The sequence below is a fragment of the Clupea harengus genome, chromosome 23 (genome assembly GCF_900700415.2).
Source record: "Clupea harengus chromosome 23, Ch_v2.0.2, whole genome shotgun sequence".
In the NCBI taxonomy this organism is placed as follows: domain Eukaryota; kingdom Metazoa; phylum Chordata; class Actinopteri; order Clupeiformes; family Clupeidae; genus Clupea; species Clupea harengus.
In genome coordinates, this window is record NC_045174.1 from 2,463,079 (window position 1) to 2,478,444 (window position 15,366).

At 43.9% G+C, this 15,366-nt stretch overlaps 1 protein-coding gene across 5 annotated transcripts in view; it reads right to left on the reverse strand.

Moving 5' to 3' along the window:
- Positions 1-15,366, reverse strand: part of pcdh15b (protocadherin-related 15b) — a 220,761-nt gene that overhangs the window by 126,328 nt on the left and 79,067 nt on the right. For all 5 annotated transcript variants that reach the window (XM_031560959.2, XM_031560956.1, XM_031560957.2 and 2 more), the window contains 3 exons: positions 8,765-8,884; positions 8,176-8,286; positions 7,574-7,744 (listed from right to left, as the gene is read on the reverse strand). In XM_031560959.2, coding sequence (XP_031416819.1) covers positions 7,574-7,744; positions 8,176-8,286; positions 8,765-8,884 — 402 coding nt within the window. The remainder of the gene's footprint in view (positions 1-7,573; positions 7,745-8,175; positions 8,287-8,764; positions 8,885-15,366) is intronic.

The window sequence follows — 15,366 nt, forward strand, 5'->3', positions numbered from 1 at the left end:
CACTCTGGCACCTCTCTCCCCCTTGCATCTCTTCTGGCTCGGGAAGCAGCCGCTGAGAGCAGCTAAGTGTCGGCCTCTGGCAGAGATTTATCTCCCTGGCGCTGCCGAGTAATCCCCATCCCCTGCAATTACAATGCCAGGGACCGCTGTAAATCAAAGGGGCCGCGGTGGGCCCCGCGCTGAAGAGATTAGCCATGACACCCTTTCAATCAGCCATTATCTACGGGGTTACTATGGCAGCGCACTCGCCAGAGAGTACACTAATGCCGTCTAATGTCGAATAATGCAGAGGAGGCACAATGGGTGTGCATGGTCATATGTTAGTACAAAAATGGGAGATTAGGGGTCGTTTGGATGTTTGGGGAGCGTGAGGTTGAGAGAGCGCTCGTGCACATCTGTGGACGTGAAAATGGCTCGAAGGAGATGATACCGCTGGTAGTGCTTTCTGGTGAATGCTTAATTTAACAAATCTCCCATAAGTTTGATCTAATGTTGCCTCAGAGTCTCCGTTTCAGCGCAGGTTTTGTGCTGTTTGCGCTTTGGGAGCGGTGCTAAATTTAGCCATCAGTTAGGAGTGGGAAAACACAATGTGTCACAAGGGTGATTCCTCTGCACCAGCAGACGTTTGATGAATATGTAAGAAGTGGAGATGGTGAAGCACTCATTCAAGGTGAAAGAGAGAGAGAGAGAGAGACAGAGAGAGAGAGAGAGAGAGAGAGAGAGAGAGAGAGACAGAGAGATAGATAGAGAGAGAGATAGATAGAGAGAGAGAGAGAGAAAGATAGAGAGAGAGCGCGAGAGAGAGAGAGAGAGAGAGACAGAGAGAAAGAGAGAAAGAGAGAGAGATAGATAGAGAGAGAGAGAGAGATAGATAGAGAGAGAGCGCGAGAGAGAGAGAGAGAGAGAGAGCGAGAGAGAGATAGATAGAGAGAGAGCGAGAGAGAGAGAGATAGATAGAGAGAGAGAGAGAGAGAGATAGAGAGAGAGCGAGAGAGAGATAGATAGAGAGAGAGATAGAGAGAGAGAGAGGAAGACAGCCACTGTGGATCTTTTATTGCCATAATTAATGAAGATGGTGTCAGAGGAAGGTAACACTGAGGGGTGGGTAATCACCGTGCCCCCCCCCCCTATCTCTCCACATCAGCTCAATAAGACATACAAAAAGCCTCTCCAGCTCTGTCCAAGTGACCCATAAATACACACACACACACACACACACACACACACACACACACACACACACACACACACACACACACACACACACACACACACAAACACACAGCAAGGCTTATTACCGAATTACCATTTTCGGGAGGCATGTTATTCATTGAAAATGTCTTATAACAGTGTTGCCATCTACCACATCTTTCTACCAGTCATAATATCAAAGTATCACTACGCCTCATACTGAGGATGCTACACTGAGAGGATAGTTGTACTACAATTACATACCGCATCACCAGAATGAGAATACAGATCTACATATGTATTTAGTACCAATTTTGTAGTACCCGTTTTTAGCTTATGTTACATTGAAAGTTGGCTAACATTTTGGTCAAAGCAGACACCAGAAACCTTGACTTTGGTATCGGTTTGCGTCATACTGTTCAAAGGCATACTAAAACGACTCTCAACTTTCCAATATTGCTTTTGGCCGTGGCGTTCTGGGCCCGTTTGCCATGTTGGGAGTGATCTTTCAAAAGTCCAAGCCCTGATACCTGATGGCAGGAAGCAGCGCTGTCTGTTCAAATGCAGCTCGTCAAACTGCAGACGTACTATCTAGGAGTAAAGCTGGGTTTACAGAGGTTCCCGCTGTGCTGGGAGTTGTATGCGGAGAGAGGAGAGGGGTCGAGGGAAGGAGAGAGAGGGGAAAGAGAGGAAGGGGTATAGATAAATACAGAGAAAGAGAGAGGAAAATAGAGTATAGAGTGCGGAGAAAGAGAGGAGAGGGGGAAGGAAAGAAGAAAAGAAAGATGGAAGGGATGGAGTGATATAAAGAGAGAAGGAGAGAGATAAAGACAGAGGAAGAGAGAGATGGAAGAGAGAGAGGCAAGAGCGAAGACGGGAAGGAGGGAAGGAGGGAGGGAGGGAGGGAGGGAGGAAGGAGTAGGAGGCTAGCGTGAGTGTGTAAGTGGGTCAGGATGTGAGCATGTTTTCTGGCTGGCAGTTCCTCCAAAATGTGAGTGCTCGGAGAGGCAGCCAAGCGGCAGGGGGCAAAGTGGCAAACTGCTAGGAAGAGGCTGCATGCTTAAAATGCCAGCAGCAGAGGGGAATAAAGAAGGCAGTGAAGAGAGGAGTGATATGGGCCGTCGAGATCATAAGTGAAATTCAGGCTTTTACATGATACCACCCTGCAGGGTCTGGATACATCCTACACAGGTTGCAGCATACCATTAACTGATGATTACTCAATGTGCATGCACACACACACACACACACACACACACACACACACACACACAGAGAAGTACACTTATGCAAATACACACTCACAAGTTGTAACTTCCTAATCTATCAAGCCTGGCAGGCTTTACACTGACACTTTATCTTGGATGCCCGACAGGCTTGTTGTGATTGCATGGCTGGAGAGCAGGTCAAGGGGTTAAGAGAGGATGCAGCAGGTGTGTGCAGCACCAGACTGTGTAAATATATTTCTGAATGCTTACCATTGCAAAAGACTTGTTTCTCTCTCTCTTTTTAGTGTGTTGCATTACTGCAACACAGCTGTTTAAGACTTATTATTACTATTAATAGTAAACCCTTCGTATGTCTTTAAATATATTCATGGGCTGCATCGAAAGTGCAGGAATGGCTCACCATATGTCTTCTTGGGGGACCCAAGAGTATAGGATAGTATATTATAGTAAGATATATGAGGTAAGTGTAGTTATTCGCAATGCAAGTGATTGCAAACCGTATTTCCATCAAATGAGTATTAATAATACCTGCGTGTCAAAATACTGATCTGATTAATTATTTCCGTCGTTTGTTTTCTTGACCGGCCAAATGAAAACTACGGGCACATGATTTTAAAGTCATTTTAAAGTCATTTTAAAAGTTTGGTGAAAGGTGATGCTATTCTGCTATTCTTCAGATAGGGTGGGTGCCAGATCCCCAAAATGAATTCAGCAACAGCTTTCAGACCTTTGCTACTTCTTTCAAGAGCATGAGCTCTTTCAAAAAACTGATGATCTAAACAGGGACCAACAAACAATAAATTGAGGTAATTCCTCCATCACCCTGGCCTTGACTGACCAGGGATCGACTGAAAGCCACTCGAGTGTACGCACGGTAGCTCAATGTCTCCCAGAGAACAGAAACACCTATCAGCCTTGGAAAGCCTTCACAGAGTGCCTCTCTTTTCCAAATTCTCTTTCTCCCTATCACCCTCCTCCAACACACACACTCACCCACCCACACACACACACACACACACACACACACACACACTTTATCTCACAGGGACGTCTCTCACGTCAAGTGTTCGCCGAGCGGAGGCTGTTTGTCGTGAGGGCGTGTTTGGACTGAGATAACAAAAGGTAATCGGGAGTGTGCCGGTGCCAACGTAAAGGCGCCTGGTTTCTTTGTGCCTCCGCCTGTCGGATGTGTCTCTTTCCCTCTCTTACTCACTAATTCACTCACTCGCTCTTGCTTTCTTTCTCTCTCGCCATTGTCTCTGAAAGGTCATCTTTATCGGCTGTATCTGCACTGAGGATTAATGATGCAGGAAATTCAGATTTGAAATGCTAAAAATGAGGGTAATGAAAATGTTATCAATAGCAAACATTTTGAGTGAGGTCAGGCAAGAGAGAGTGATACACAGACAAACAAACAGAGAGAGAGAGAGAGCGAGAGACAGAGAGAGCGTAAAAAGAATACAGAGTTGTGTAAAGTATGATACCAGCTTGTTGTCAGTCTAATGCTTCATAAGAACAAGTACTGGTGCCCTGATGAAAAAATCCTTGAATGTGTGAATATGTGGCACTTCTTTCTGCTGCACAATTAGCACTGAGAAGTTCTAGGAAATCAGTTAATGTCACATGCTGACGCTATATAAAATACCAGATAGCCAGACGGATCCGTGCCTGATCAAGGCCACAGCTTTCAAATTCAGCCATCAATGTGCAGTACAGTAGGCCGCCTTGGGACACTGTTGTGCATTAAGTCTGGCGATTCTAATAAACTGGAATATATGCTATTCATCGCATTTGATAGATTTGTGTCTAGGTCTCTGTGACTCTGCTTATCGAGTTTATGCTTTAAACGAAACCCTACATTTTCCTTTATAGACTTAATGGACCCTTATGCACGTCCATCTTTACTTCCTGACAACTCAAACGCTCACACATCTGAAGTGAGTGAAAGATACTGTGAAGACTCACTGTTGTTTGTGACTGATGAAAGTATGAGGCAATCACAAAACTGAAGCAACATAGAGAGACGGAAAAAAACAAGTCAAGCCTAACCTACAGAATGACCTTCAAAGCCTAGGATATTTCTGTGTGGTACAGCATGAAAACAGAGGAAATGTCTCAAAAAGGTAGAAAAAAATGCCTTCCCCTCCACCTCCAAGTCCTGCCGATTTCAAGGTGCTTTCCTCCTGAATTAGCAACGTTTTCGATTCAATCGAGGTGGCCGCTCACGGAAATAAAAAAAAAGAGAGCTGCGGCTCAGAGCGTAAAACTAATTACCTGTGAATTATCCGATTTGTGATTCCTCCATTTCCATGCTTGTCTTGCCATGGCCGTCTACATCTCGATGGGGGTGGACGGGTGGGGGTGGGACTGTGTAATACCACAGCAGGCGCTCACCTCTCGACAAAATCAATAGCGGAGGAAGGAAGCCCTGACATGTTATCTTCATCTGAGAGAATTATGAAGGCAACAGAGAGACAGAGAGAAGTGAACTGACGTAGGATTACCCGTGTTCCTGCCCCGTCTCGAAAAACACATAAATTACCGCTCTGATTGAGACAGAACAGTGATTAACAATGGCTATGTCGAGAACGCTGTAACGCTGCTCATTCTTGAAAGCCTGACTCATCCACACAGTGAAAAATGTGAGATTTTAATTATTTGTATTCATTTGTTTCATTTTGATCTGAGAGTGGTACCTGTACCTAATAACAATTATTACCGTACACATCATCGCGATCTTGACAGTAACAGCATAGAGAGGCCAAGAGGAGGAGATTGAGATAGATTCAATTATCATGTTCTCACTAATACATCTGGGCAGAAACTACAAAACGCCACACCATAGGCAGGGACATACTTATGTTCAGCAAACCACTGGAGCAAGACCAACACAAAAGAATAAGCAAAAACAAAAAAACTAAAACAAAAATGACTAATTAGATCAAAGTTGCAGCACTGTAACACCAAGCAGAGAACAGAATGTTCAATGTCAGTGTTCGTTCTTGCATTAGAAAAGGCTTCTGCTCTGGTGAGTAAACAGTAGACAACCATGTGTACTTAAATTAACATGTAGTCTATGTTCAAGACACGTTGACATGTGTACTTAAATGAACATGTAGTCTATGTTCAAGACACGTTGACATGTGTACTTAAATTAACATATAGTCTATGTTCAAGACACATTGACATGTGTACTTAAATTAACATGTAGTCTATGTTCAAGACACGTTGACATGTGTACTTAAATTAACATGTAGTCTATGTTCAAGACACTTTGACATGTGTACTTAAATGAACATGTAGTCTATGTTCAAGACACGTTGACATGTGTACTTAAATGAACATGTAGTCTATGTTCCAGACACGTTGACATGTGTACTTAAATTAACATGTAGTCTATGTTCAAGACACGTTGACATGTATACTTAAATTAACATGTAGTCTATGTTCAAGACACGTTGACATGTGTCCTTAAATTAACATGTAGTCTATGTTCAAGACACGTTGACATGTATACTTAAATTAACATGTAGTCTATGTTCAAGACACGTTGACTCACTGACTGTGACCTTAGTCTTTGTTCAGGATGGTAGCCAAAGCCAAGTTTGGCAGGTTCACAGCCGGAACAATCGCAGACGATCACATTTCAGGGGCACAGATACAAATGTGCTCTCTTGTCTCCGCTGCTTTCCTGCGGTTTCCCTTTGTAGTTGCTTCAATCATCAGAACTGCACTGAGGGAATCCAAGTCTAGACGCTTTGATCTCCCATATTCTATGTGCAAGCGACTATATCCAGTGGTTGCTCGTAACCCACTGTAAAAGCCAAGCAAATGACGTCAAATAGCTTTAAGGATGCACGCCCAATGTAGAAGGGGTTTGGGGAGGACCCAGGAGGCTTCAAGAGAAAAGTTCAAAAACATTTCTAGTTTTTTAAGAAAGCGGCGTAAAATGCTGCATGAATTCCAGGTTGGCCTCAGTTGAAATGAAAGTGACGCCACCTATTTATCAAGGCTAGTGTTCATAAACAGACTAGGCGCAGAAAAAAAGCAGAAATGCACAAAAATGCACACCATCAGAGAATCGGCACAGGGAGTGCTGCCACTTGGAAGAGGCAGGTCCCGGGGGCAGTCAACAATCTCTCAAGAACACTTTGCTGCCATCAAACACAATCTGTTTCCTGTTAGCTGACAACCCCTATTTTTCTATCATTGACTTAACAGCCTAAGAGAGAATGGCCACCGTGTGGCTCACAGTGACCAGACGCTGGATGGAAAAGGAACATCAATGTCTGTTTGCTCCAGAAGCACATACAAATGTTTTTTTTTTTTTTTTTTCTGTGCACACAGTAGTTGGACGTGACAAAAAGGAAGCTGTGATAGGCATTAAGAAAATGTGTGTTTAGATGATAAGTAAATGGGTTTCCCCGGGATAGTCTTAAAGTTCTGCAAAAGATTGAAGAACATTAGCCGAAATTGCTGACTTAAAAAAATTATAATAATGTTTTCCAAAAAGGATTACCAGGTCTTCATAAAATCATGCTGACAGGAGATGGTTAAACTCTCGCATGGGTTTTGGCAAGACAAACATGGCTGATTGAAAACACTCAACCACTTTAATCTTCGTCAGCACACACAACAGTCATTACTTTGACATGGAGGTTAGTGTCAGCAGTCTTAATTCAGTAGCCTTTTTGCTACATTTTGCTGAAATTCTCCTCACATTTAGGAGGTTTTAAATAAAGTGTATGCTCAGCTGTATCAGGTCCTTTTGAAAGGCATAGTGAAGGGGAGAAAACTCATAAGACACAACCAATAAGGTCGTCAAAATGATCTGCCTGTCAAACTAGTCCTCTTTGCTTTTTGTAATTGGCAAGTTTCTCTTCCCATTTAGTTAGCTATCAATACAGTTTTCTCTTAAAAACAGTCCAGACTAGGGTTTGAAGAATGGGTAATAAGGGAAAAAAACAAAAACCACACGATCAATAAAAACAATGATCTGCCATATAAGTCATCTTGCCTTTCTGCACCAAAGCCTATGCAACTCAAGAATGTTAAGCAGTAGAACAGGTACAAACAGGCAGGAAAAAACCTCCACCGTCAGGCTCAGTGGGAATATCCCTAGACAGCTTAACCAGGAAACGGCCTCTACTTACAGGTTCAGCATACTCCAGGACGCCAGCTTGGTAAGTGAGCGGTTTGCAGTCGTGCGTGTTGTCCACTAGACTGCAGGGCAGGAACATGGGCCCGAGGTCATCTCCATCCAACACGTCCACCGTCAGGGTCGTGGTGGCCGTCCGTCTGTCCCTTGGGTTAGGAGCTCGGTCCTTTAAGGGAACAAGCACTTTTATTGTACATGTACATGTTTATTCTTTGGCAATTGTTTTGAATTTGAAGCATATCAAATGACCCCTTATTTAAAAGATAAAGAACTGTAGACACAGAATATCCAATAAAACTGCTTTTAATTTTTTTTTGACCAACTGGACTGATTTTGTGGTGACATATCTCATTTTAGGACTTGAGATACAGTATATCATCAAATAGTTCATCCATTGCCTGAGTTATCATACCATACACCTCATAAATCAAAGGGGACAAACTTTAAAAAATCTAAAAATCAGTTTGCATCTTTTAGCATATATATATATTTATATATAGTATAAATTATAATTGCTATATATATATACTACTTCACCAACGGCTGTAAGAAGTAACCAGAAGAAATGTGTGCATTCGTAACTTGTGAAAAACTTACATTGGCCTGGATGATGACAAGGTACCGAGTGATTTCTTCATAATTCAGCCTCTCTCGAAGCACAACAGAGCCAGACAAGGTCAGGGGGATATCGAATGTCCTATTAGCCGTCTATGGAAGAAAACACCGTACAATGAGCACAGGTTACCAGAGAAAGATATACTCCCACTTCATGATCAATTCTGTGTGTGTTTTCAAGCAGACACAGTGTCTCTATGGCCTGGGTTTGGCATCTGTAACCTTCGCAGGGCGTCATGGATACCACTGGGCAAGCAAATGTTTACAGAGGATTCAAGTTTAACCAGGACAGTTATATATCCACAGCGGCGCTCTCTGAACTGCCAGAGTGGCCTCAGACTGAGGAGACGGTTCACATGGGAACGGGCATGTCATGGTAACCAGACCTGGCATGAACCCTGAATATCTCAGCCTCACAGTGTTTCAGAAGCGTAGCACAGATGGCCCTATCTCTGCACTGGAAAAGGCAGCACATCGACGACGAACTAGATAACTACGCTGACTTTTCACCACCTGATCTTAGCATGCAGATATTTGTATGCCGTGCAGTGTGTGGCGTGACGGGGCTTACTGGGTCATTGGGGTTGTACTGAATGGTGTACTCAATCTGACCGTTGGGGCCGTCATCAATGTCAATGGCCCCGTTGTTTCCCGAGAACCCGGAGAAGATGGTGGTGCCAACGGGGGTCAGCTGGAGGGAAAAAAAGAAGAGAGAGAAGACGAGGGAGGGTTTAACAGACTACCGCTGCCTTTGCAAGTAAATACACACAATGAGATAAAGCCATCTTGACATGACTAAACGAACCATAGCCAGGCAAGGGGGAGATTGTCCCTGCCGGCTTCCAAAGGGTAAGTGTGCGCTCTCCTCCCATCAAGGCCACACTCGATGTTAAGTGTCTTCAGGTAGTACATACATAACACTTACAAATGACAGGTACATTGTAGTTTTTATATCACAACACATTGTCACAAAATGCATTTGTGATTAGAGTAATGAATTATACATAAGTATTTCAATTATGTATGTATACAGAAATAGAGAAATAAGGAAACTTCATACAGTATAAAGTGGCTCGGAATAACTTGCTTTGTGAAATGGAATGAATCAATGTCAACATATCCATCAGCTGATCAGTAAACTCTTTTATGGAGAATGAATAAAAACACTGGTAAAATGATCAGTACTTTTCCATACCATCGAGGTGAGTTCCCATGTAAATGTACCACGTCTCTCATATACCTGACTGCAAACTACAAGGCTAAACCAGGTGAGACATAAACAGGACTCATGCTGTGCAGACTGGCACGCTTCAAACAAAAGTGCTGGGCAAATGTCTACAAGTTGCGCTCCAGTTTCGAAAAGCTTGAGGTGCAACAGCCTCCATGGTGTCTTCAAACGCTTTTTACCACGGAACATAAAAGAATCCTTGCCGTGAAACAACGGCGGCGGACATGCTCTCCTCAACCTGTCACAACCGGAGCCCCTGCTGTGCGCCACTCTCTGCTCTCACTCTCTGCTACTGCTCCGTGATGTGAGAAAGGGGCTGGAGCAGCCAAATGACCGGTGAGGATGGCCAGATGACAGCGGGGTAGCAGGTGTCTGAACTTGAACAAATGCAGGGGCCTTGGCTGGTCAAAATGCTAAAGCACAGAGAACAAAGGGACAGCCAGAGACAAATACCAAAAAAAAAAAAAAAAAAACTGTTTGTGATGTACGGTGAGAAATGGGTGACGAATGGTTGAAATGGCAAAACGACGGGTTCGGGAAGAACAGGAGCCTTCATTCTGGAGAATCAACAATCTGAAAGCACAGACAACTAAACGAATACTAGAGCAAAAAAGTGAGAAGCAGGGTTTCTTCTTTTAACGCTCATGTCAGTAACAGTAAGTTTCAACTCTGATGCTATAAAGACTGCCTCCATTCTTCTACCATCTGTGCTAAACCTCAGCTCGAGTGAGGCTGTCGCCTCCACACAGCAACCATTACTTAACATGTCTATTAATCCCAGTGGGGACACTCTGCACTGCTTTGCCGTGACATTCAGTGTAAGACAAACACCATTAGACAGAGGCAAGCTGTTTACATTGCACCCCGTAAGTAAGTCGCATCGACACCACCTGGAATACCAGTTGATACCGGCATGATTTTGTGCAACACGTAAAGCGCCAATAATCACATGAAGCCTCATCAGGAGCACACGGGCACACTGGCACACGGGCACACTGGCACGGGCCCACCTCGGAGCATATTGTGCAAATCAGTCAGAGCTGAACGAGGGAGGCGTGGGGCGAACACGGGGGACCATGCATTATTGAGGGGCTAACAATGCGCGAGTCTATGTAAAATGATGAATCGCAGCTGTCTCTGATCCCTGCTCGCTCGTTCTTCCTCAGCAACCCTGCCCCCCCCCCCCCCCCTATCCCGTACTCCCTCCCACCCACGCCTTGACCGGGGGCGTCGATGATCCTTTCGGCGTTCCCATCGGACAGCTCGTGCCGACTCCCGGCGTGTTGCCTTGATGAACATTCCGCACTCGTCGTGGCCACAACGGGAATGCGTGAGTGCCATCCTAATCCAGCCGCGCTCACACGCTGGATGGCACTGGAAGAAGGAGGCCCTGCAGCAGATTTGCACTCTACCATTGTCCTGAACACATTAAATCAAATGATTATATTTATGACTAAAATCCAATTACGCCGTCAACTCCATTCCCACCTACTAGGTGTTTGTATCTCGCCTATGTTTCACCATATTAATACAGGCTATAAGGGATGCAGACAACGTTCCGTATTGCTTCATAATGCCTCATTAATTGGAGAGAGACAGCAGTGAGCTGGGATCCCACCACACACAGATGCCTATTCCTACAGGGATCTCCCTCCTTGCTAACTGCTAACTAGAACTCCTCTTATTTCTTCAGTATCTCCTCTTCCTGTTGTTCTCATTCCCAATCATCCTCGCCCTGCTTGTTCATTGTTCTCCAGTACTACTCTCCAGGCTGTCTTCCTCTCTCATCACTCCCCCTCTCCGCTGCTAACCATGCTCACCTGCATTCTGTCATTAGGCTGCTGGACTGTCGGTTACTGGCTGTTGGCCCTCACACAAAATGTTGTATTTGTTTATCTATTTACCTCTCAGTAATTATTATTCTTGCACTGCTATTCACCTTGCACTTGCACTCCCTCCACTGGCACATACTCTATTGTTGGCACATACTCTACTCAGCTCTCTATAGTGGTTCTGGTGGCTAGACCATCACTTCACTCTTGTGTTTTTGTTTTAATTAATGTTTTGTATGTGTCGTATAAGTTACTGGATGCCTTCATTTCCCTTGAGATCAATAAATCTATCTATCTATCTATCTATCTAAATACTTACCTACCTTCCTATCTATCTATCTATCTATCTATCTATCTATCTATCTATCTATCTATCTATCTATCTCCATCTAGCAACTTCTCTCTCCTTCCCTAGACCTAAAGAGACCTCCCACAGTTCTCCAATACTCCTCTCTTATCTCCGTTCCTACTCCCTCTCTTCTACTCCTTCTCCTAAAGAGACATTCCTCCCTGTCCATCTTATCTCCTCTCCTCTCCATCACAGCCTTGGCTATCGTGTGGAGGACTAAAGTGCCTTGGACAGCAGCGTTGCTGCTGGTGGATGGGCAAGCGTGACTATGGGTCTGAACATTTGATCGATGCCGACTCGTTTCGAGCGTTTCAAACTGTTCACAGAAATCAGCGTGAGGGGGTGGTGGGTGTGAGAAAATGTGTGCATGTGTGAGAGATTGCAGAGAGAGTGGGGGATTGAAGGAGAAAGAGAGAGATGAAGGGAGAGAGTGAGAGAGAGAGAGAAAGAGAGAGAGAGAGAGAGAGAGAGAGAGAGAGAGAAAGAAGGACAGAGAGATATGAAACAGAGGGTAGGAAAGTTAGAGGAGAAAGAAAGAACAGAGAAATGAAACTGTTGGATGGAGTAGAGAGGAAAGAATGGAGAGAGAAAGAGAGGAGAGAGGGAGAGAGAGAGAGAGAGAGAGAGAAAGAGAGCGAGAGAGAATAAAAGAGAGGATCAAGAGAGAGGGAAAGCTCCTGTCAATCTCTCTGCAAGCGGGCACACCAATGACTGAAGGCCTCCAGACCCTCCCTGGGGAGGCCATTTCAATTAGAGAACACAGCCACATAACACCCCCCCCCCCCCTCCTCCTCCTCCTCCTCCTCCTCCTCCTCTTCACCCCCCAGGCCTCTACCCAGCAGCCCGCTGGACTGGGAGAGAGCTTCTCAGCAATGCGCTCCTCTGCGACCAAGTCACAATATAGCAAGGTGACCAGTGACCACGAAGAGGTTTACATGAAAATGTAATTATCCATCTCTAGGCAACCATGTTGAAATGCATTGCATAGGGCATGAATGACATTTGAAATGTCTAATCAAAGACAAATGCCTCTGGCTGTGTGGGGTGAGTCTTTGCGGAAAAGAGTCTTCAGACTGCTGAACTCTCGTCATGGAAGCACAGAAGTCACATCTTGCTCTACAGGACAACATGAAATGAGAAAAGCTCTAATACTGCGGTATGTGTTGCCATGCTAGTGCCTTGACAGTTATTCTCAATTGGTAACCGACTGTGGTAAAAGTAGCTGTAATAGTGTTTGAAAATACTGTCTTGACTTCTGTCTGGCTGTCCTTCAAATACTAGCAGGATCAGTCTTTGATGCTTGTGGAAAAAGCCATGTTAAAATGCAGAAGTTCAGCATGAATGGCATTTTTCTAAACCACTCCTAAATAGGGATGGGTATCGTTTGGTTTTTATCCGATACCGGTACATAACCGATACTTTTAAAACGATACCGGTGCCTAAACGGTGCCGGAACCGATACTTTTATACAAAAAAAAAAAAATGACGATTGACGACATTTAGGAAAGGCTTTTTTTATTGCCAAGGCAATTTCTTTTCTTCAAATTGAACAATATATTAACTGTTTAAAGTATATTATAAATATAAATACATAACAAACACTTGGCTTCAAACTACAGCTTCAAACTTTTTAACTTCAAACTATGAACATTTTATTAACTGTAAACAACAGTTTATAGTATACTTAAATAAATATAAATAAATACAAAAAACGGCTTCAAACTTCTTTTGCAAAAATATGAGCATATTTGCCTTTGGAGTCAAAAATGTATTATTTTGTTTGCATTTATTTCATGAAATTTCACCATTTTATGATTGGTTTATACCTATATTTTCTATCTTGTTTATAGTTAATCTTGTTACTTGAACACACTGAGTACGAGAAAATGTGTACTGCCCCTTTAAGAGACTACCGTAGGCTAAGTGTAGCTGTCATCATATTTTTCAGTCTTCGGTTGCTGATCTGCCGTTGACTCTTGCCTTCTCTCCCCTCTTTTTACGCAATTGTTTTGTTGCATTTGCTGCACGTCGCGATGTTTGAATATTTTTGTGCGAAATACAGCCACACTTTTGACCGTTTACCTTTCGGTATTTTCTCTGTTAAAAGGTTGATGGCTAGTTCTGTTTGTGCTTGCTCTGTGAAATGCTGCATGCTCTTCACTGTCATAAGACTGTTGCTATGAAAACACCAATGAGCGTGAGCGACACAGGACAAAGTATACATTGGGAGCTGGGGCAGTTTTACATATGCCCCGCGGAATCTGCCTAGCAACCGTTTTCAATTGGCTCAGGCACCGAAATGAAGCACCGAAATCTGCGTTGCATTTCGGTCTGGGTAGGTACCGGTTGTATTGGAACCGGTTCCATATTGGTACCGGTTTTCGGTACCCAACCCTACTCCTAAAGGCAGCAAATGTAAATCTTTGGAGTGGGTCTTTGAAAAAAGTGTGCACATTTCCAACGAGATGTTCTTTAGAACTCCTGTTATTTCTTCAGTATCTCCCATTCCTGTTGCTCTCACTCCCAATCATCCTCACCCTGCTTGTTTATTGTTCACCAGTACTCCTCTCCGAGCTGTTTTCCTCTCTTATCTCTCCAGCAGTAAATGGGAATGTTTGGTGTGGGTCCACATTTTCAACGAGATATCTCCAGACTGTGAACTCTCACCGCGTTAGCGCAGAAAGTCATGTTTCACCCCATGAGACTACAAGCTCAGATGATACAAAATTATTGCCAAGCTTGAAATAGGCCAGTTATTCCTCTACTGCAAACAACTGTACCTCTAATAGTGTATAGAAATGCTTGATAGACAGTTTCTCAATATCTGTTTCTAAAATACTAGCAGGATCACTCTATGAAATTTGCTTGTAGGGTATGTTTCTCTGAGTTAAATCAAGAATACCACACTAAATATACTTTTTATCAATAGTACTGCTACTTGGCATATCCTTTCTCAGCTGTTGATCCTGGGAAACCTTTCTTGGTCTCTCCGCCACAGGTTCCCTGTCTGCAGTATTTACGTAACTGCACCTTCTATCTAACATACCTGTCTCCTTGAATAAAACTCTGCTAGTGTATGGAGGCCCAGGAGGAACAGTAGGCACCACAGCTCTCAACAACCCCTTCCAACACAGATGAATATGTGTGTGTTTAGGAGGAAGAGGCTGTGTGTGTGTGTGTGTGTAAGTGTTTGTGTGTGTTCACTCCATGGACCTGATGTGTGTGTGTCTGTGCCTGTGTGTGTTCACTCCATGCACCATGTATGTGTGTGTGTTTGTGTATGTGTGTGTGTGTGTGTGTGTGTGTGTGTGTGAGTAGTTGTGTGTTTGTGTGTGTGTGTGTGTGTGTGTGTGTGTGTGTGTGTATATGTGCGTGTGTGTGTATGTGTGTCTGTGTGTGTGTGTGTGTGTGCATGTCCATGTTGTGCTGATTGATGTATCTCTCTGGTGAACCGTGATGCCGCTAATTATACAGCGGTCACACGCGGCATCATTTCGGCCTCACCAGTGACACCAATCTCAACCATGCAGAAGAGCACCCCCCTCCATTACCCCGATTGGACGGCCCTTCTGGGGGAGAAAAAAAAAACTGAATCTGCATAAAAAACCTTGATTACATTCCCAGTCATTAACTGCCACCTATGATCCAGGACGTGAATTCATTTTTACTTTATTTCTTTCCCCCAACGCAGCACTAATTGACTGGCACCAGGCCAGCTGAGTGGCAGTATCATCTACGAGTCCTAAAGGGAGCTGGGAGGTGGA